Raw genomic sequence first — 21,134 nt, forward strand, 5'->3', positions numbered from 1 at the left:
GTTACCCTATCCCAATCCCTTCATCCAATTATAGAAGATAAATATTTTTATGCCTCATCTAACTTGCTTTAATTTGTATTTTTAAATTATAATTTAAAGTATTTTAGTAATAAAAATAATATAGTAAAATACATCTTAATAATCAATCTAAAATTCTGTAGAATTTTTACTCGTATATTTTCTTTTTGGCACTTGGTCCACCACAAACACTGCACTTTGCTTCCCCAGACAAAAAGGCACCCCCTGTCTAATTAAATGAGCCATACTACAGAAGCTAATACTATAAGCTACATCATTAATTTATCCAGCTAACAGTGTAGATGGAGATGAACTAAGCCCATCAATCATATGTTTATGCCAAAAATTTGTTATCACAAATACTTTATACTAAATACACATGAATGGAATGCGCATGAATGGAAACCCAGCTTCTGTGACCCCCTTCCAAACACACTGGAAATTACTCAAACAAAAACCGTCTTTGTGCTACAAATTCTCCTGTTGAAATGACAAAGCTTGTCCAAAGTCACAGCAGAATCTACGAAAGATCACATTTGTGGGCAGAACAAGGAAAGGACAACTGAAAGATAAACAGAAAGATCTTTTCCTCCACCTGTGTTGTCTTCACTGTCACAGGTGAATCTCTGCAAGAGCTTCAGCAGAGCAGGCTTGAGCAGGTGAGCCTGGGCAGAGCTACAGGAGTGTCCAGCCTGCAGGTAACACCGCAACACCTGAACTGCTTGACGAGCAACTGATGTGTCATCGTCACACAGTACACCCTACACACACACACACAGAGGGGGGGGAGAGAGACAGAGGGAGAGAGAGAGAGAGAGAGAGAGAATGAGAGAGAGAATGAGAGAGAAAGAATGAGAGAGAGAGAGAGATTTATGGAGACAGAGGGATAAAGAGAAAAAGTGTGTCAAGTCTTGATCTTGATAATCATTGAGACAAAAGGTAAAGAGCTTAGAAAATGTTGACTACAAACAGCCAAATTCAGCCAGAAATTTTAAACAGAAATACAAGAAAAAATGTAGAATGTTTTTATTTGTGAGTAAAACTTGCTAAAGCAGCTTTATCCCATAGGACAGTGAGTGACTACAGTCAATGTTCTGTCCTGTGCATATACATTAGGATATTTTTGCAAATGTGTTTTTTACACAGTATTGTTGGTCTCCCACTCAAATGAAAACTGATCTTCTGAAAAAACTCTTTCAAACTTTTTTTTGTTTGAATTGGTAGCACAATCAAACAATGTTTCATCACTGATTCATTTACAGTATTTGTGTTTATAAATAATTGTACAATTTAATCCACAGCAAAATTACATAATAACATTGGACTTACAAGAGCTAATAAACAAAGTTTAGAATGTGCGTTAGGGAAATGAAAACCCAAAATGTAGAGATACCAAGACAGGGAAACCATACACCAAATTATTTAATACCATCAAGCTGCATATCTCATTAGTGAATTATTCAAATTTGGTCTCCTTCAAGCCATTAAAATCTGCCTGCAGAATTGTTTATATGCATGCATGCCCATCTTGGTCATAGTAAAATAGATCAACATATCACAATGGAGCTTGGTTTGTTAGTTTTCTATCGCTGTATAAAAGAAGTTTTATGCTCCCTTTATTGCCAGATGCACTGTGATGGTTTTAAGCAAGTGTTCAATCACGATCAGAGCACAATTTACTGAACACTTAGCACTGATTTGTTACATCATGTGTTTGCTTAATCAAACATAATTTTTGACACAAACAAAATAAAAATCAAATCTTCTTTTTTTAACTTTGTTGATCCTGTTCCTTAAATATCAAAATAAATGCAGCAGCAGCAGAAAGACATTTTGTTACAAAAGGAGAAAAGTAGATTCAATGGCAGAAATACTGTTTTTTCCTTTTTTTTCATCTCACCAGCAGGGATAGTATAGTAGAGGAGTTTTTCTCAAGCAGCTCCAGAAGCACTGAAGACTTTATGTTCTTCTCTAGATCTGGGCAGCTCTGTTTATTCTCTCCACATGCAGCTGGTTCTAATCCACCTGCCAGCCAGCTGGACAAAACCTTCATCCCAAATCTCTCAGCCAGAGCAGGGTAATGGAAGATGAAGTGCAAGAGAGCAGGATGAGGGGAGGACAGAGGAGAGAAAAAGAAAGGAGTGGAGGAAAGAGCCTTAATGATGCTGTTCAAAGCAGCCTGTGAAAGAAGAGAAATGTTGCACTTATATAGCATTCCTTATTCATCAAAAAAATAACGAGTGTAAAGCGTGCACAACAACTGTAATCAATTTTGACTCATCAGGAAACAATTCAACACATTATGAAATTTCACAACAGTTCAATTCAACCGGATAGTTTCAGCACAATGCAAAATATTTTTATAAAACACTAAATTACCCAGTCTAGATCAGGGTTGCTTTCCTGGGTTGCTGCCAACAGATAAAGTGCTGGCTTTAAGACAGATGGAGGAAGAGAATCATGTTGTTCCTGCATCACACACACAAAATTTACTACACTGGAGAACACTGTACTGTCAGGCAGCAACCTGCAACACACACACACACACACACACACACATATACACACACATTTGCACATCCCTCTCCTCAAATGTATATGCATAATGAAGAGAAATACATTTCAAATTCTTGGATGCACATGTACGGCAGACTTGCTACTCTATTAAATCAAGTGGAATATATAATCAGCTGCATAGCTTTTCACCCTTTTCTTCCATCCTTTTCCATCTCAAACCGACCTGTCGCCGTGAACCACTGAGAGATACAGCAGGTGGAGTAAACAAAACTGTGTGTTTTGGTTTTCTTCTGGAATCTCAAGCAACACAGAGGGCCAATCACACACACGACAGCAGAGAGATGGCAAACACTCTCGCAGAACATATTCCACCTCTTCTCCACCTAATATAGGGAGAGAAAGAGAGAGAGAGACAGACAGAGAGAACACACTAACTTGACACTGTCACTGGCGATAACAAAACATGCTGTAATTTCAAAATTTTCTGCTTCTTGCCTCATTCACTGCAAAAAGCAGTTATTTGGAAATGCAGATTCTGATTAATACTGATTAGTATTTACAGCTTCTGCAGTTAACTTTAAAGTTACCTAAGTGATGACTTAAGTTATATTACTGCTTGAACACTGAAGTTATTAAGCATCAATATATCTGTTAGCTCATGTAGGAATAAATAAAACAGTAAATTTATGTTTTGATAAACACACACACACACAACCTTGCTGGTGGTTGCCGGCTACAGGGTGTGGCTGAGAGAGCAGACTCGCACACAGTTTCAGAAGAAAACCACAGCATGCTGCATTTAAAGATGAGTGCCTGAAAGACAGAGACAGACAGAATCATTCAACCACGAAAAGCAACACTGAACATTTACCTTTAAGCCCCCAACCCAGATGTTACCTGTTGTAATTATATATAAATATTCAGAATGTGGATTTTTTGCTTTGAAATATCGGTGTGGACCCAACTGCTCAAGCTGGGTTTGGTCAGGATGGCTGTCATTTCCCAAACTGGGCACTCTGTTACTGATCCAAAATGGGCCCCACAAGCAGATTTTTGCATTTCAGGACTCAAAACTTGGTACTGTGGGTCGGGGATCAACAGAAATTTCTTGGATTGCATTCAGGATATTTAGGCCTGATTCAAGCTGTAGTGTGTGTGTTTGTTTGTGTATGTGTGTGTGTGTGTGCGCACAAGTGTGGGTGAGATCTGTACCTGTTTCCAGAACATAGAAGAGCCTTGTGTTCTACAGCCAGTCTAATGAAACCAGAGGAGGCTGACAGACAGACAGACAGACAGACAGACAGACAGACAGAGAGAGAGAGAGAGAGAGAGAGAGAGAGAGAGAGAGAGAGAGAGAGAGAGAGAGAGAGAGAGATGATGATAGAATATTCCTAGAACTACAGACTGGGAAACAACTTCTTAGACTGAGCTTTGGAGCTGTGGAAATATATCCTTGCAGATTTTAGCAGAAAACTGTATCAGATATGAACAGAAGCTACGCAAAGAGTTGGCACACTAAATACTGAAAAATGTGAGTCATTTTCTGTCGTTTTCTGCTTTTTGCTGATGGCTGTTTTTACAGGGGATGTTCCTTACTGCTAATGATGATGAAGGTGAAAGCATATATAAACTACATGGACAAAAGTATTGGGAGATTTTGCAGTGTGTCTGTGGGAATTCTTGGCCATGTAGAAGAGCATCTGTGAGGTCAGACACTGATGTATGACGAGATGTTTGAGCTGGCTCACCTTTGGTTTATCCCAAAGGTATTCGATGGGGTTGAGGTCAGGGCTCTGGGCAGGCCAGTCAAGTTCTTCCACACCAACTCATCCAACCCTTCAATCTATGCCTTCATGCATCTTGCTTTGTGCACTGGGGCTCAGTCATGCTCGAACAGAACTGGGCCTTTCCCTAACTGTTCCCACAAAAATTAAGATTTCTCTTCACTGGAACTAAAGGGGTCTAGGTCAACACCTGAAGACTAACCCTATAGCATTATCCCTCCTCTACCAAACTTTACACTTGACACAACACAGTCAGGCAGGCAATGTTCTCCCGGCATTTGCCAAACCTGGATTTGTTCATCAGACTGCCATATAGAGAAAAATGATTCACCACTACACAGAATGCAATTCCACTGCTTCAGAATCCAGTAGTAGCACACTATACATGCTTTGTCACAATACATTTGTCTATATAGCGTATTTTTGTTATGCATTAGTACTGAACATCCCCTTTACTGCTTTGGTAACAGTTAGCCTTTTAAATAGGATTTTTCTCCTTTGAATCTGCTCTTCGTCTTTAAAAACATGACTGCTCTGTGCTGTCATTACATATCTGAATATATGAAGAATATGATCTTTTCTAGCTGAAAATCTGTGTATTCTCATTTGTGCTACAAACTACAATTTCAAGCAAGCAAATACATGAAGAGGAATATCCTCCACACTTCAGTGGCCTGTTACTCAAATGAAACCGATCAATAAAAAGTGTTTCCATAACGATGTGAATTGTGCTCTGAATGTGCATGTGCACTCACTCAGCAAAGATTGCAGTGTATCTTTTGACCTTCTCTTTCCTGTTTGTGTGTATTCTTACCTAGCTTAGTGGCGAAAGTGGGCGTAAGTGATGGAGAAAGAGAAAATTGCATAGAGAGAACAGAGAAAAACAGCTGTAGCACCTGCGGACTCGGGACACGCTCACACAGCCTCTACACACACATGCACAAAAAAAGAAAGTAAGTCTATATATCTGTATACAGTTGAACACAAAAGTTTGAATACCCCAGGTCTCATCCCTTACAGTCAACGACAACGCAATAGGGCTTTTTTCTGCAAACTTTAGTTTTTAGTTAACATAGTGGAAAAATAATATATAAAATGTGCCATAACTTTTGCACAGGCCACAATTTTATATATTAAATTCAGCAAATAAACAGCAATTGTGTTATAAAATATGTTCTCTGTAGAGGATATGTTAACTTATTTTGCTTAGAAACGCAACAAAACATGTAATTTGATCAGGGGCATCTAAACTTAGCATATGTTTGTATGAATTTGTGCGATTATACATATACGAAGATATCGCGAATACAAGCGGCCGAAATGAGTTTCCTCCGCAGGGTGTCTGGACTCTCCCTTAGAGATAGGGTGAGAAGTTCAGTCATCAGGCAGGGACTGCTTCTCCAGTCGAGAGGAGCCAGCTGAGGTGGTTCAGGCATCTGGTTAGGATGCCTCCTGGATGCCTCCCTCGGGAGGTGTCACAGGCAAGTCCAACCGGGAGGAGACCCCGGGGAAGACCCAGGACACGCTGGCGTGACTATATCGCTCAGCTGGCCTGGGAACGCCTCAGAATCCCCCCCAGGGAGCTAGTGGAAGTGGCTGGGCAAAGGGAGGTCTGGGCCTCATTGCTTAGGATGCTGCCCCCGTGACCCAAACCCCGGAGAAGCGCAAGATAATGAATGGATGGATGGATGGATGTATACATATACGAAGAGGTTAAGCATAAGGTTTTTGCAGAGATTTAAATGTTGTACATAACACCCAAAGGTACATTTTTACTCAATGTGTCTGTAACAGACAAAGCGCTGACAAGATGCAATGCAGAGTGGACTTATCTTTAGTGGCAAAAACTGTGGTTATTACACAGTGAGCTTAAGTAACATATTTGCAGACGAACAACTAAAGGGACACTCTGGCCAGGCTATGATAACCCATTTTGGTAATATATCTTTAAGAGGGAGGAACTTCTGAAAAAATATAATTGCTTTGGTTTGCATTTTTGAGTGTAGGCTGTCCTAGCAGTAACGTTAGCTATCTGGCTTTCATCTGCAAAGAAGAAAGTAAAACACACAAAAGCAGGCATATGCACAGATGGGCAACCTGGGGGGCCTGAGCCTCTGCCCTACTGCCCTGAGAGTGTACAACTGCCCTGGGTACTGTCTATAATAACTGTATTTTATATTTCCTGGACCATTATTCAAGGTGCGTTTCAGTTAAACTTAGTTCAGGTCGAGAACAAATCAGTTTGAGTACACTAGTGTACTCAAACTGGTGCTCTGGTGTAGTACCAACTGCCAGCAAAGATCTCACATCAATCTATGATGCATAATCAAACTTATGGAAATCAAGCAGTGATAATGTCTTTAACAAGAAAAAAAAATTCCATATGTTGTTATATTGATAGGGATAGGCTCCAGCATCCCCCCGCGACCCTGATGGAGAAGCGGCTTAGAAAATGGATGGATGGATGGATGGATGGGCTATATTGATAATTTGAGCAACCACCAAACAAAGTTGGTGTGTGATTGCAAGGGGATTTTCATAGTCTGGCCAGAGTGAACATTTAATAAAGAAGAAACACAGAAGCAAGAAAGAACAAACTTAAAGCATAGCAACTAGTACTAAACAGATTTGCTTTAGAAATTTGAAAAAAAGTCTTACTTAGAACTTTCACAACAAAAACTTTATATATACACAATCAAACAATAATTAATTACCAGTGGGCACACTAGGAAGGGCCTGGTTTGATTACCACTTTTCAAATTCAAGGCTTCCTGAATATTAATTTTATTTTAGTTGCTTGCATTATATTAGAATCACTTTAAACATTACCTTTTACATAATAAACTTTAGATTAGAATTTAATTAATATAAACAGAGTTTAAACTTTTTTTGTGTATATGTATATAGGGTGTGTGTGTCTATAACTCACAGTGACTGCAGGGATGTACGCTGTGTCGCAGCAGTGCAGCAGACATACACACAGAGACTCAAGTGTGTCCTCACTCTGATTATCAGGAGTTGGGAGTGTGTTCTCCTTCACACTGGCCTCAGTAACACACTCCTCTGCCAACCTGGACACACACACACACAAAGTTTGGATTACATTAATCCGGTGATACAAAACAAATCAGGAAAATAAGCCCAGGTTATATTCATCTTGTTTTATAAAACAAACCACAGAAATAAAGTCACATAATATTAATCATTTGCTATAAACGGTCTCCTAGAAAATGAAACATAGAAATAAGTTTACATTACAAAAAGGACCACTGACATAACCCTAGTTTACATTAAACCCATTCTATAAAACAAATAGTCAATTTTATGCAGCAATGTTGACTATAAATTTGCATGCTAATGACAATGCTCATAACATACTGCATTCACTTAACACAGCTAGGTAGACTGAATTACGATTACATTACTTACATCATACCACCTCCCTATGGAAAACTAATCTTGCCCCAAAAGTGCTTTACACCATGCCATTTAAGCCTTGTTAATAAACTATAAGCAAGTAGACCATGCTGGTTCCCCACATTCCTGCATCATGGACTCCTTTACTACCATACTTTTACTCCCTTTCAATCTGTTTGTTATTTGTGAAGTTTTCCTGTTGGCTTTCTGAACCCTGTCCTATTTCCCTAGTAGCCCATGTCTGCAAACTTAAGTCCATTTAATTTTTTCAGGTAAGCTTGTCATAAAACAGCTTGCCTATTTGTTATCTAAACTGTCTGGATTGTTTGATCTTTTTTCTTTTTCATCAAGTCTTAAGACTCAGCAAAATTAAGTACCAAAAATTCATAACCATTAAAACTACCATGACTTTTTCAAGATCTACTATACATTATTCAGCACCCGCTATGAATTATTCAGTAAATGACAAGTTAGACAGGATACTAACATTGTTGCTGCCAGTTCCCAGGTTTTCTGTCTCTGCCCTACTGAACATTTCTACCACCATACTTTGAATGTGTTTAAACTACTACATTATGCATTCCTAACTTTTTATCAGAGTGCATACTTTGTGGATCATAGTGTGAGTATCTGGGTGCTTATGTGCAAGTGTACGTGTGTGTTCCTTTACTGACCTACAAGCCTCCTGAAAGCAGGTCAAAGCCTGGATTAAAAACACTCCTGCCCTAAAAGACTGACCTGACTCAGAATCTGGAAAACACTTCTAACAGATGCACACATACAGAAAAGAACAGGTTATACAGGCATGTTTTTAATGTAACATTTCTTACTGTACAGCTGTAATTATTGTCTGCTGCCTTCTACTTGTTATAGTTTCTATTATTTTAAGTAAGCCCTTAAAATCCTAGGCTTATTACATACTAAGGCTGATCATTTAGTAACTAAAGGTACTCCATTTCATACTGGTTAAAATATTCTTAGGTTACAAAAGTGTGTAATAAAACCCTGGCCTATTAACACTATGTTCATTTTATTTGGTTTTCTTTGCATAACTTACTAAATTTTATAACTTATTTGAATTGCACTTTGAGCTGCTACCTGTATGAAAGGTACACTATGAATACATTTGTTAAAGTCATCATTATTTTAATTAATAAAAGTAGTACTAGCAATTGCATCTTATTCTTTTAAGGCAAACATGAAAATGTGGCTATATCTGCTGTGTAATCTGCTCTTCTTCCTTAGTTATGTAATTTCTCAGTGCTGTTCATTTATTTGAAATGTAAAGAACATGATGTAAAGGCAGTAAATTCCTAGATTTGTACACCAGTGCCTTTTTATCAGTACTCTGATTAAACAAAAAAATACATGCTTATTGATCCAAACTGCACCCTGAATGAGTTTGCGCTCTCAACTACACACACACACACACACACACACACACTCATATACTCACTCTGCGCTGTGAAGTGATGTGTGAGGGTAGCTCAGCACATCTTGAGGTTAAAGCCTCAACAATCCTCTTTAACTCCCCAAAATGAATTGGACTGGACTGATGATGGAGCCTACACACACACACACACACACACACACACTCTATTTTCTTACGATACAATATACTCAGAAATGCATGCTGTAGCATCATTTATCGTGATAATGACAAAATATTGTCATACTGCTCACTTCTCAATCAAACATTCTAAGGAAACGTCTGTGTTTAAATTCTTAGAATAAAACGTGAATATATACCATCGTTAGCTAAAGTGAAATGAAATGTTCTGCATTAAACCCTGCAATGTAACATGCATTACTAGGAAACATCCTTGATTTTATAATTGTATCATGCGTTATAATTGTATCATGACATGTAGTGTCATAATGGACAGTTATTCTTAATTAGTTACATGTCTCCATGTGTCTATACTTATGACCCTGATATTGTGTGTGTGTGTGTGTATGTGTGTGTTTGTGTGTGTGTGTGTGTGTGTGTGTGTTTGTGTGTGTGTGTGAACCTGAACAGTGCAGTAGCTGCTCGTGCTGCCTGTGTAGCCACCCTGAGGCAAGATGACGTCACGGCCTCCTGCACTACTTCAGCAATGCACACAAACCCAGGAACCGTGGGGAATAGGCGCACACTTGTGGGCTGCCTGACACATACATATATACAACAAGAACACAGGAAACACCGTATCAAACCAGTAACATAACACAATTCCTACTACATTCATGTGTGTAGGAAGATCATCAGCCTTGTGATTGGTGAGGGTACTGCTTAAGGAAGTACTAAACAGTTTACACCGTAAAAAGGACCATTTTGGAGAAATACATCAGCCATTTATTGGGCATTGCCAAGTTATTCACAGTACATACTTACATCTGCACACTGAACCCACAAGAGCAACATTAACTTCCCTACAGCTTTAAAGAGTAACTACACCTCAAGACTTTTTTTCCCCCATTAACAGCTGAAACGCTCTGCTCTGTAATGTGAGCATATCTTTCCAAACTGTAAATATCCTTTTAATGGTGGTCAGTTCTGCCTCTGCAGCACCGTCTGGTTTAACTCGGCTACAGGCACAGATGGTGTGCCCTTGTACCAAAGAAGCAAGCCATGTCACAGTATGCAAATTAGTCAAACAACGTTGCCGCCACCTAATGACAACCCACTCGTGCTGCACATCATCTAGGCTCACAGGAGCCTAGAGCGAGGAGATGACCACACTCACATGCTGAGATAAATACCCCCAGCACCACCTCACAAGGCTGTGATATGCCACCTCTTAACCCATCACTGCAGTGCTGCTCCCAGCATGCTCCTCCCATTTTTGAGCATTTTAAGCAAGTTAAGCAAGGGGTGGAGTTCACTAAAAATAGTGGGGTGTAGTTACTCTCCAAGTGTAAAAATGTGTGTGTCTGTCTGTGATGGTGACCTTTACCTCTCCAGTATAGCTGTCAGCAGCTGTAGGCCTTTTTTTTGAACCTCCAGATTAGACAACTTAAGTATTGCCTTCAGACTGCGCACCAGAGACACAATACCTAATTCTCACACACACACACACACACACACACACACACACACACACACACACACACACACTCATTGAGCACAAGCTGAAAATGTGTCCATTCCTCATTGATCTAAATGTCCAGCAGGTGGCAGCATCATCACAAATAAGCAGCAGCCTGTTGATTACTTTGTGAGCATTCAAGCTGCAGGGTTGACAGTAAGGATGTATATCTTCACCACTAAGGTCGATTCGATACACATCTCGATACACTGCCACCGATACAATATAATTGCGATACTCTGAAACCCCTTGTCGATGCGATGCGATACAAATCACTCCTGTTCACGATATGATGCGATTCAAAAATGATCTGATAACGATATGACTTAATTATATGAGGATTCGGTTTGATAAGTGATCATTCGATACAGTTAGTTGAGGTTTGAGGATGTATTGGCCTAACCCATCAGTTTTCTTAACTCAATAGCACAATTCTACTTTACTCTCTAACAATTTAAGGGATGTATGCATCTGGTTGTTTTCAATGGAGCAAAACCAATACATAATATAAAAAAAATTGGTATTTTATACCTTGGGTCTAAGATGTGGACCAGTTGTTTAAATCCCTCATTCTCTACGACGCTGTAGGGCTAAATATCTTTGCAAATAAAGTAGGCTATGGCATCAGTTATGGCTTGGGAGCGAGCAGAGTTAGCTGCCAGGGGTGTGTTTTGCTTAAATAAACTTGCGATAGACCTGTCACGTCCTTTGCTACTGCTCAGTGTGGCTCGTGTTTCAGTAGGACCCGAAGAAAACGAGGGGGTAGCGGCCGCAGAGATGTCCACACCGTGCCGTCTTTTCATGTGTGTCGCCAGGTTTGTTGTGCTACTAACGTATTTGATAGCCCCACGGCATTGTTTGCAGATTGCGTGCGTCTTGTCAAGTTGACCACCTCGCTTAAAAAACCCGAAATATTGCCACACGTTTGATTTGTGTGTCTTTTTTGGTGCATTAAATATCTCTTTGTCGTTGCTAATGCTCTCGTTTCCCTCCATCTTTGTTGTGTACGTCTGCGTGCTTGCGTCAGTACCTGAGGACACGATGGTGCATTTATGTTGCCTCGAAAAAAAAAGAAATCAATAAAAATAAAAAATATGTTACCTCTGAAAATACGTTAGAATAAGGAATAGATACTGGAAAACAAAACAGCCGATTTAACCATGGTATTTGCCGATGCAAAAAGGCTAGAGGAGATGCACCGTAAATTCGCCCGCAAATTAAACCCGATGCATGTTGAATCTACCGGTGCAGTCGAATCGCAGACATGTGTGCCGAATCACCGATGTGAATCGGTGAATCTCCCCATCCCTAGTTGACAGATGTTTCTTTATACAGATGTACAGTGGAAGAAGTACTTTAATTGAACAAGCAGCTATTCACATGCAATTTAGACCAGACACTGATATTAACTCTACACTGATATTAAAACTACACAGTAACATTCCAATCCATTAAAAAAACGTGCAATAAAGACTAACACAGGAAAGAAGTATTGAAAACAGTCAGAAAAAGCATTAAATCAGTGAGAGATTAGATCCTCTGTATAGGAAGCACCCTGAAGCGATCACTTAAGTTGATACTTAATGCCCCCTCTCCAACCACTTCATTAAGTTCACTCTTTGTTCATTTTATTAGGTCCACTTACGATATAGATGTACTTCGCAGTTTTGTAGTCTCTGCTTAATTTGTTAGACCCCTTTACCCTTTTCTTTAATGGTCACAACCTCCAAGGAACCACCATAGAGAAGGTATTTATAGGAAAGTGGGTCATTCTCAGCACTGCAGTGGCACTGATATGGTAGTAGTATGTTAGTGTGTGCTGTGCTGGTATCAGTTGATCAGACACCATTGCTGCGGGAGTTTTTAAACACTGTGTCCACTTACAGATAGTGTTTGTTATATTATAAAACTTAGCATATCACGAGTGTTTTTCACAAAAGTACTTTAGCACAGCTCACAGATCGCTATATTGTATCTCAGACCTTTTTGTTTGTAAGAAGTAATATAGTGAGACAGACACAAACTCAGTCACACAACCTCACCATAGATGGAGTGGCACTGTGAGAAAAATGCAGCATCCTCACACAGTAGCAGCAGACAGCTATACACTGACCACAGCAGAACTTCATTATTACTGCTCAACCTCTCAAACAGAAACTCTATAGATAGATAGATAGATAGATAGAGAGAGAGAGAGAGAGAGAGAGAAAGAAAGAGAGAAAGAATATTATTAGAATTATTAGCAAAATACAAATTTAATTTTTACATACATTTAGACCACATTTACAACTGAATACAATACAATGAACCTAAATGCTCCCAGTAAAAACAAAACCATTGATGCACAATATCAGAATTTGACCAAATAATTGCCTGAAATTGCCATCAGAACAGCATGATATTTCAGCTTGATATGTGATGTACTCTGACACCTCAGAGCATTTGAAATGCTGGTGTACCACAGTAAAATGTGTGCATTTTATTAATGTTACTGCATTCATAACTGTAAAAAGAAATGTTAGATGCAAACTCATTAGTGGCAAGTGAAAATGTCCTTCAGACTGAGAAGCTTCTCTTAGCTGGGAATAAGAAAACCTTTGTAGGAGAGGGTGAAATTTTCTTTGAGCAACATCTTCTTAGCCGCCAATGAGTTACCCTCTGTAGAAGCATGTGAAAGAGCTAACCTAACACTGAAGCAAGTGAAAGTCTCCTCTAAGGAACTTTCTCTAAGCAAGTGCTCTAATAACCTGTCCTGAAGTATCTACCAATCAGGAAGTTCTACTGCATACATGGATCTAATTATAACAGCATAGTAACTTTGTGTTTTGAGCATTTTATTGTGTTTTTAATGTTACTTTGACCCTACTTTAACTTTTTTTTTTTTTTACATTTGGGCAATTTGTCAGAACACAGGAAATGAACTTTTCCTTAGAGAGTTTTTTCTCACAACCAGTGGAATTATGTGCGTGCTCAGTGCCACCTTCACCACTGCCTGTGTAACCAGCTGAGAAAAAGACTGAGAGCACACCGTAAAATACAGTATGTCCTGGTACTAACCTGGCAAATCTGCCTGTATAAATGGAACGCAGTACTGGCTGGGAGAGTGTGTCAGTACAGCAGAAACACACCGAACACTCACCACCTGCACACACTCATCACCACCAAGCAAGAGCTACAGGGAGAGAGAGAGAGAAAGGGGGGGGGACATGGATTCTAAATTCGTCTGGCGGGGTGGATAAGAACAATCAATAGGCCGGTTCTGTTGTACTGCCTGTTCATTGTTTACCCGTTGCTATTTTTCATTACTAAACTTGACTACTCGTACTGGTCTACAGCTGTACACAGCACCCACTGGTAGGTATATCAGTCAACTAATCTGCACAATCTCTAATATTTATATATATTTTTTCCTCTGTCTTTTGATACACACCCGTTTCAAGATGAGTGGTAATGAACAGTGTTGGTTAGACAGTTCAGTACACTGAGACTCCTCTTCATGCTCACTGGGTGGATTCTGTTTCTGATTCATCAGGAAACACACCATCTCTCCTCTACGCAACATCAGCAACAACAGACCTACACACACACACACACACACACACACACACACACACACACACACACACAGATTAATGCACTCTCCCTTCCACACAAAAAGTACTAAAGGCATTATATTCCTGTATACACCGGTCAACTTTTCCCGCTTTTCGCATTTCATATAGACAGGTGCTGTTTTTTCAGCTTTTGCAGGCAACTGTATACAAGTTGAACTTACCTGTGACCATATATTTTGCCTCACTGGCAATAATCTACTCAAGATCATTTGTGACCACAGTTAAAAATGTGTCATAAGACTCACTATATCACACAATGAACTTCCTTGGTGCTTTGCATCCCCTGAATACTAACCTGAAGTTGCTCCCCTGCTCATTTCTGAGAGTGTATAAACTTCCCTATCAGTGTCACAAGCCTTGCATCGTCCCATTGTACTTTTGTTTTTCTGTTGTGATCAACCCCCAAAGATCCTAAATTCATGTTTTTTTCTAGTAAAAAATCTTCCTCGTGGCCACACAATCTCCACAAACAAGTCATGTGAAGAGCTTTCCAATGTACACTAAATGGCTCATGTGTTTTGCCAAAATTCTCCTTTCTTACTGGAACAGAGCAGTCATAATCTTGGGTACTGCACATCCACCAGCAGAGTTAAAAGGAAACTTACCTTCTTTAAGTGCAAAAGGGAGTGACAATAACTTGATGCATTAACCCCGTAAATGTCCAAGGCCCAGCAGTAAGTTTTATTACATCCTTCCACAAGCTAAGCTCTAACAGTTTGCACTGAAGTGCCTGACTAATCAGCCTTAGTACATAACGAACAAGGGATTTTAAGAGTTTAATGAGGAGCTTGTAAATTCTAGAGTGGCACAACAGATGATTCATGGATGGAACATTTACTTACCTGAGTCAAACAAATTTGTGAATGACAATTACAGCTCTGTAGATTTGGGAATTTCAAACACGTATCAAAAACAGAACACTTACTTCAGAACGAAAAGTTCTACCTATCCTGACGCATTCATTATTATACCTCTAAAGATTCATATACAGGTGTATATGAGTGGAATCTCACTTACCGAGACAGTTGATAGTGAGCTGTAATGAGCAGGCGTGTGTGAGTGTGTGTAACAGTAACACACACACTCTCTCCCTCAGTGCGTGGGGCAAAGACTGAAGTGCCGCCTCCGATGCCCAAACACCACGGAACACGTAACACACTGCAGACTTCAGCACTTCATCTGGATTGAGCATGCTCTCACACATGCACTCCAACACACACACTGAAGGAAAGAAAAAGAGAGGGAGAAAGAGAGAGAAAGAAAGACATAGGAAATCAAGATCATTGCAAAAATGTAAGAGAATCCATATAGAATATGTGCAACACACACTGGACACTAAGAGCAATTAATTTCACATTCAAAAACACACTCTATGAATAGTAACTGCAGTAAAATGAGGTAAAGTCAGATACCTGTTTTTAAACAACTTCTACATACCTTAATTATAATTATGATGCACAATTTGACTTTCTGGGCATATGGATAATAATGGATATTTTCGTACAGATTTACTACAGCACTATACATGAAATCCTTTGAAAACATTGTGACAGTTTTTGATAACTGTCTTTGGCACTACTAGTGAATTGTGTTTGTGTGTCAAAATATCATGATACATATTGTGCATCATGAAAATGGACAGTTCAGTGAATTTCCTGTCAACTAACTGCTAAGTGAAAGTGCATTTGAGCAGGAAAATCAAACTTTTCTCGATGGGAGTTTGACACTTCTCCTTTAGATTGAAAATACTAGGGATGTGCACACTAACATTTGAGAATCTTTAACTCCGTTACTCAATTAATTCAGTTAACTCATATCAAATTACCAAAATGTGTAATATAAAAGGTACATTCAAAAACAGAGGCAAAACTTTCAGTGTGTTACATGTTGTTAGCCAGTATATAGTACATTCTCCCGTGATTAAGTACAACAAATAGTGGATTAATTATTTTGCAAGAACTGAATGCTTATTCATCTTTCTGTCTACAAAATGACAAGAAAATAACCAGTAATTACGTAAATCTGTAATTATGTAATCTGACTTTATAAGTAATGTAATCTAAACCTGGCTTTAGGTAATGGTTTGCTGACTAATCAAGTTTGCCCAGTTCCCCACTTGCAGTCAATCAGCACTGCAGCTATGAGGCTAATATAACAGTCTGCCAGAAGATTTTGTATGACACAGACTTCCAGTACTTATTTTCTCCATTAGCCTCAAAGATCCAGCATATACCTAACCACCAAACATGCCTTGGCTGACTGATAACATTTAGAGTAAACTGGGAACTGGGTAAACTGGATTTTTTGCTGAACCATTCCTTTAAGCAAGTACTAAAAACAGCTGTCCTGGAGAACAGATTACAAAATAATTTGAGCAGAAAAACTTTTGTAGGCACTATAAACACTATTAATAAAGTCACTTGGGAAATATTTTACTTCTATTTTCCAGTGCAGACCTGCGTGTGTGTTTGTGTGTCTTACAGTGTGTCGTGGTCAGCATTTGGGCGAGAAAAGACACAGCATCCACCAACTTGCCCAGAAACGTGAGGTGTGGAAAACGCTTTCCACCAGCTACCTTATACAGCTGAGAGACAAAAAAATTATATTAATATTAGATAAATTAAGTGGTATTAAAATACCACCTCACTATGCCATACTAGCTTCAGTCTAATTTTAGGATCCACAAGTAGACCAGTCTGGTCTTATTTCACTGACAGTGTGTGTATCGTACCTGTGTTTGGAGCTCATCCAGAACATACTGCATAAAATGTTCCTCCTTCAGATCCAGCAACAACTGAACCAGCACTGAAACACACACACACAATCCCCTTTGCATGTTTGTCAATGAGAGACAATAAAATAAATAATAAAATAATGAGAGAGAGAGAAAGAGAGATGACCTTGAATGATCTGCTCAAGCACAGCTGGATCTTCAACGGAATTCAGCATCTCTAGAGCAGAGGGAAAGTGGCAGATATTAGGGCCACGAATAATCTGTAACTTTGAACCAACATCTGAATGCCTCAGTCCTACATTAAGACCCCTTTTCCATTCTATTGTGTTTGTCGTGATGATATTAAAAATACACTATATTACCAAAATTATTCACTCATCCATCCAAATAACTGAATTCAACTCAGCCACGTAAGGCCAAGTGGTAGGCTACATAAAATGACAGATTAGGGTCAGCAGGTGCAAAGTGTGCAGAGGTCGTCAACTTTACAGACCTCCAAACTTCACGTGGCCTTCAGATTACCTCGAGAACAGCATAGAGAGCTTCATGGAATGGGTTTCCATGGCCAAGCAGCTGCATCTAAGCCTTAAATCACCAAGCGCAATGCAAAGCGTTGAATGCAGTGGTGTAAAGCGGCGCCACTGAACTCCATTAGAGCAGTGGAGACGTGTTCTCTGGAGTGATGAATCACGCTTCTTCGTCTGGCAATCCGATGGACGAGTCCGGGTTTGGCGGTTGCCAGGAGAACGGTACTTGTCTGACTGCATTGTGCCAAGTGTAAACTTTTGTGGAGGGGGGATTATGGTGTGGGATTGTTTTTCAGGAGTTGGGCTCGGCGCCTTAGTTCCAGCGAAAGGAACTCTTAACGCTTTAGCACCAAGAGATTTTGGACAATTTCACGCTCCCAAATTTTTGGGAACAGTTTGGGGACGGCCCCTTCCTGTTCCAACATGACTGCGCACCAGTGCACAAAGCAGGTCCACAAAGACATGGATGAGTGAGTTTGGTGTGGAAGAACTTGACTGGCCTGCACAGAGTCCTGACCTCAACCTGACAGAACACCTTCGGGATGAATTAGAGTGGAGACTGTGAGCCAGGCCTTCTCGTCCAACATCAGCATCTGACCACACAAATGCGCTTCAGGAAGAATGGTCAAAAAGTCCCATAAACACACTCCTAACCCTTGTGGAAAGCCTTCCCAGAAGTGTTGAAGCTGTTGTAACTGCAAAGGGTGGGCCAACATCATATTAAACCCTATGGATTAAGAATGGGATCTCACTCAGTTTCATATGCGTGTGAAGGCAGATAAGCGAATACTTTTGGAAATATAGTGAATTTGCTGTAACATATATTACAGAAGACATAAATCCATAAACCACCTCAATAAACTGCCTAATACACTGCTACAGTAAATATGATTCCACAGACCACCTCAGTAAACAGTCCTTTGTGTGTGTGTGTCTTACTCATTAGAGTGCAGATGAAATGCAGACACACTCTCTTGTCTTGCTGGAAGACGCCCCTTACCACACCTGCAATCTTCAGCAGCTCTAAAACATCAGCTAGTGCAGCAGACTTACGCACAATCTAAAGAAACACAAAGGCAACTAACAATAAAAACAGCAGCCACTCAATACATAGCCTAACACTGTGCTTCCCAAATAATGCAGCAATAAACACACTAATGATGAATGGGGCAGAGGGGGCTGATAAACTCTGCCAGCTATAGTTTGTCACTGCACACCTAGAAATAGATATAGAAGGAAGGTGGAGCTCATTAAGCAGTCAATGAGTAGAGGTACATGAGTTTTTATAAAGTGGTCAGAGACGTGAAGCTCCAGGTCAGAGTTTCTAAGTGACCAGTGGAAGTAAGAAATATGTGTTTCTAATAATGCGGCCAGTGAGTGGAAGTATTAAAGCACTAATTCTATATGTTAAGCACCAAGACCTCCAATTACCCCGACAAATAATGACACTAAACTAACTAAGCTAAGCTAGTTAATCTGCGCTGTTTACTCCACTGCTAAAGTGTCTTTAAGCATTACTATCACTCATACTAACAAGTTAATTCTCATGATTCTTCACCTACTCTGCGCCTAAAAGCCTTTTAAACAGAAACTGGTCAGTTTTAATGATTTTACCGACACGTCCTCTCGGTCCATCAGCTCCAGCACACACGCCACACACACTCCCCGCGCGCTCCAGCGGGGGTCGTGCCTCAGGTGAATCTTCTCCAAAATAACGTCCAAAGTCGACATATTTGTCATATATTACAGTTATTTTCATGCGTGGTACCTGAGAATTTACCTCAGCGTGAAGCCCCGCAGAAAAAAGGCGAGTTATCAGAGTAAAGAAGAGGTTTTTGGACGGCTAAGTGGCTAACAGGCTAACGGGGCTCAGAAACGTTAGCTGAGAATTAGCGCTGCGGCAGCGGCAGCAGGTGGAAACGAATAAAGCGCTGAAAACAAACACAGGCTGTCAAACCAGGTACATTTTCGTTCAGCAGTCTGTATATCAGATGATAGCTCGGTCCAAATCTGCTGTTTGTGATATAAATGTAATATAACTAGCCTACGAATGAGGTCTAAGGGGGACGTGACGGTTTCTGTGAGACACCAGCCAATCAGAGCAAGCTACGAAAAATAACACACGAGACAGTATAAAACGATGCACATTCGCGAAATTAAAGTTAAAAATGTATTTTTGGGAAAGACGTAATATATACAATGTTCTCAAAACTGTAAACACCACTGTTAAAAAAATTCATACATCAGTTTGAGTCTGTGTGACTAACTTCGGATCTAACACTGGACTAAATCTGGATCAGACCATCTGGTAAATAAATAAACGTAAATCTCACACCTTATTTCACAAATACACACACACAACATCTTTAACCACTGGCCTCTATACAAAAGGTTGTGGAGGTTTAAGTCCAAGACTTTATTAATTTTTCCAAACGGCTTAAGCCTCAAACCTCAAATGAAAAGCATCAAGTGAAGCCCTTCGCCTCAGTAGTTCTTTTGCTCATGTGTCTAGATGAATGTCTCGTCAGTGGTGGACAGTAACTCAGTAAATATAATTTGTTACTGTACTTAAGTAGTTTCATATCTGTACTTTACTTAAGTTTTTCCATTTTGGGCAACTTCTTACTTTCACAGCCCTACATTTCAGAGTCTAATATCTGACTTTTTACTCCACTACATTTTGAGAAATCTGTCGTTCCTTTTGGTTTCTGTGTGTATAAAAACGTAACATGTCAAAACAAAAGCAGCGCAAAGCCAGAGCACCAATCGGGGCACAGCAGTCACTTTGTTCTGAGCTGGTTTTGACCTGTTGGTCATACCGACCCAGTGCAGCACACAGTTCAACGTCAGCGCAGCAGCGTAAAATTCATACGTCTATAAATGATGAACTAACCTAACTTTGTGTAAATAGACCACAATATAGAAATATGTCCACATACGCAGTTTGACTGGCAGGTTTCTTTTTTTCTGAATTCATACAAACACTTTCATTTTATAGTAAATTAATTTGGGTTAGTTTATGTTTATGAACAGAGGCCTACAGATCAACACAGTAAAGGAAGCTTATTTGTGATTCTGAGTTTAAAGACAGTTTTTATTCAACTTGTAACTAATTTATAAAGTAATCTTAAACTGAAACTTTGCTTGTGTGTAAAAGTGATTTCAGAGCCACTCGGTTCTCCCTGATGGAAACTGTTTACCTTCAGTGTTTTGTGCTTATGATCATTTTAATAGACGTCAGCGTCACTAATTAATGACGTTCTATTAAAAGACTGGTTTACCAAGAGAGACGCTGGAGGATTTTCACCTGAAATGAGTTCATGAAGCGAGTCTTGTTATAAAAATGATAACAGGACATCAGAGCCATAATTACTCTTTTAGTACTTTTACTTTATTCTTAAGTACATTTGAAGGCAAATACTTTAGTACTTTTACTCAAGTTGAGGTCTAGAGTA

General features: G+C 39.6%; 1 protein-coding gene across 1 annotated transcript in view; it reads right to left on the reverse strand.

The window, feature by feature from the left end:
• Positions 1–19,668, reverse strand: part of LOC108442554 (meiosis inhibitor protein 1) — a 34,578-nt gene extending 14,910 nt beyond the window's left edge. Inside the window, 21 exon segments of the mRNA XM_037540327.1 lie at positions 614–779; positions 1,919–2,197; positions 2,398–2,545; positions 2,759–2,918; positions 3,251–3,348; positions 3,748–3,808; positions 5,134–5,245; positions 7,249–7,369; positions 7,371–7,390; positions 9,193–9,301; positions 9,749–9,883; positions 10,673–10,772; positions 12,847–12,963; positions 13,862–13,976; positions 14,235–14,380; positions 15,436–15,639; positions 16,900–17,002; positions 17,150–17,223; positions 17,319–17,369; positions 18,619–18,739; positions 19,294–19,668. Coding sequence (XP_037396224.1) covers positions 614–779; positions 1,919–2,197; positions 2,398–2,545; positions 2,759–2,918; positions 3,251–3,348; positions 3,748–3,808; positions 5,134–5,245; positions 7,249–7,369; positions 7,371–7,390; positions 9,193–9,301; positions 9,749–9,883; positions 10,673–10,772; positions 12,847–12,963; positions 13,862–13,976; positions 14,235–14,380; positions 15,436–15,639; positions 16,900–17,002; positions 17,150–17,223; positions 17,319–17,369; positions 18,619–18,739; positions 19,294–19,410 — 2,557 coding nt within the window. The 5' untranslated portion in view covers positions 19,411–19,668.
• Positions 19,669–21,134: the final 1,466 nt, after the last annotated feature.

The sequence above is a fragment of the Pygocentrus nattereri genome, chromosome 1, assembly GCF_015220715.1.
Source record: "Pygocentrus nattereri isolate fPygNat1 chromosome 1, fPygNat1.pri, whole genome shotgun sequence".
NCBI classification, from domain to species: domain Eukaryota; kingdom Metazoa; phylum Chordata; class Actinopteri; order Characiformes; family Serrasalmidae; genus Pygocentrus; species Pygocentrus nattereri.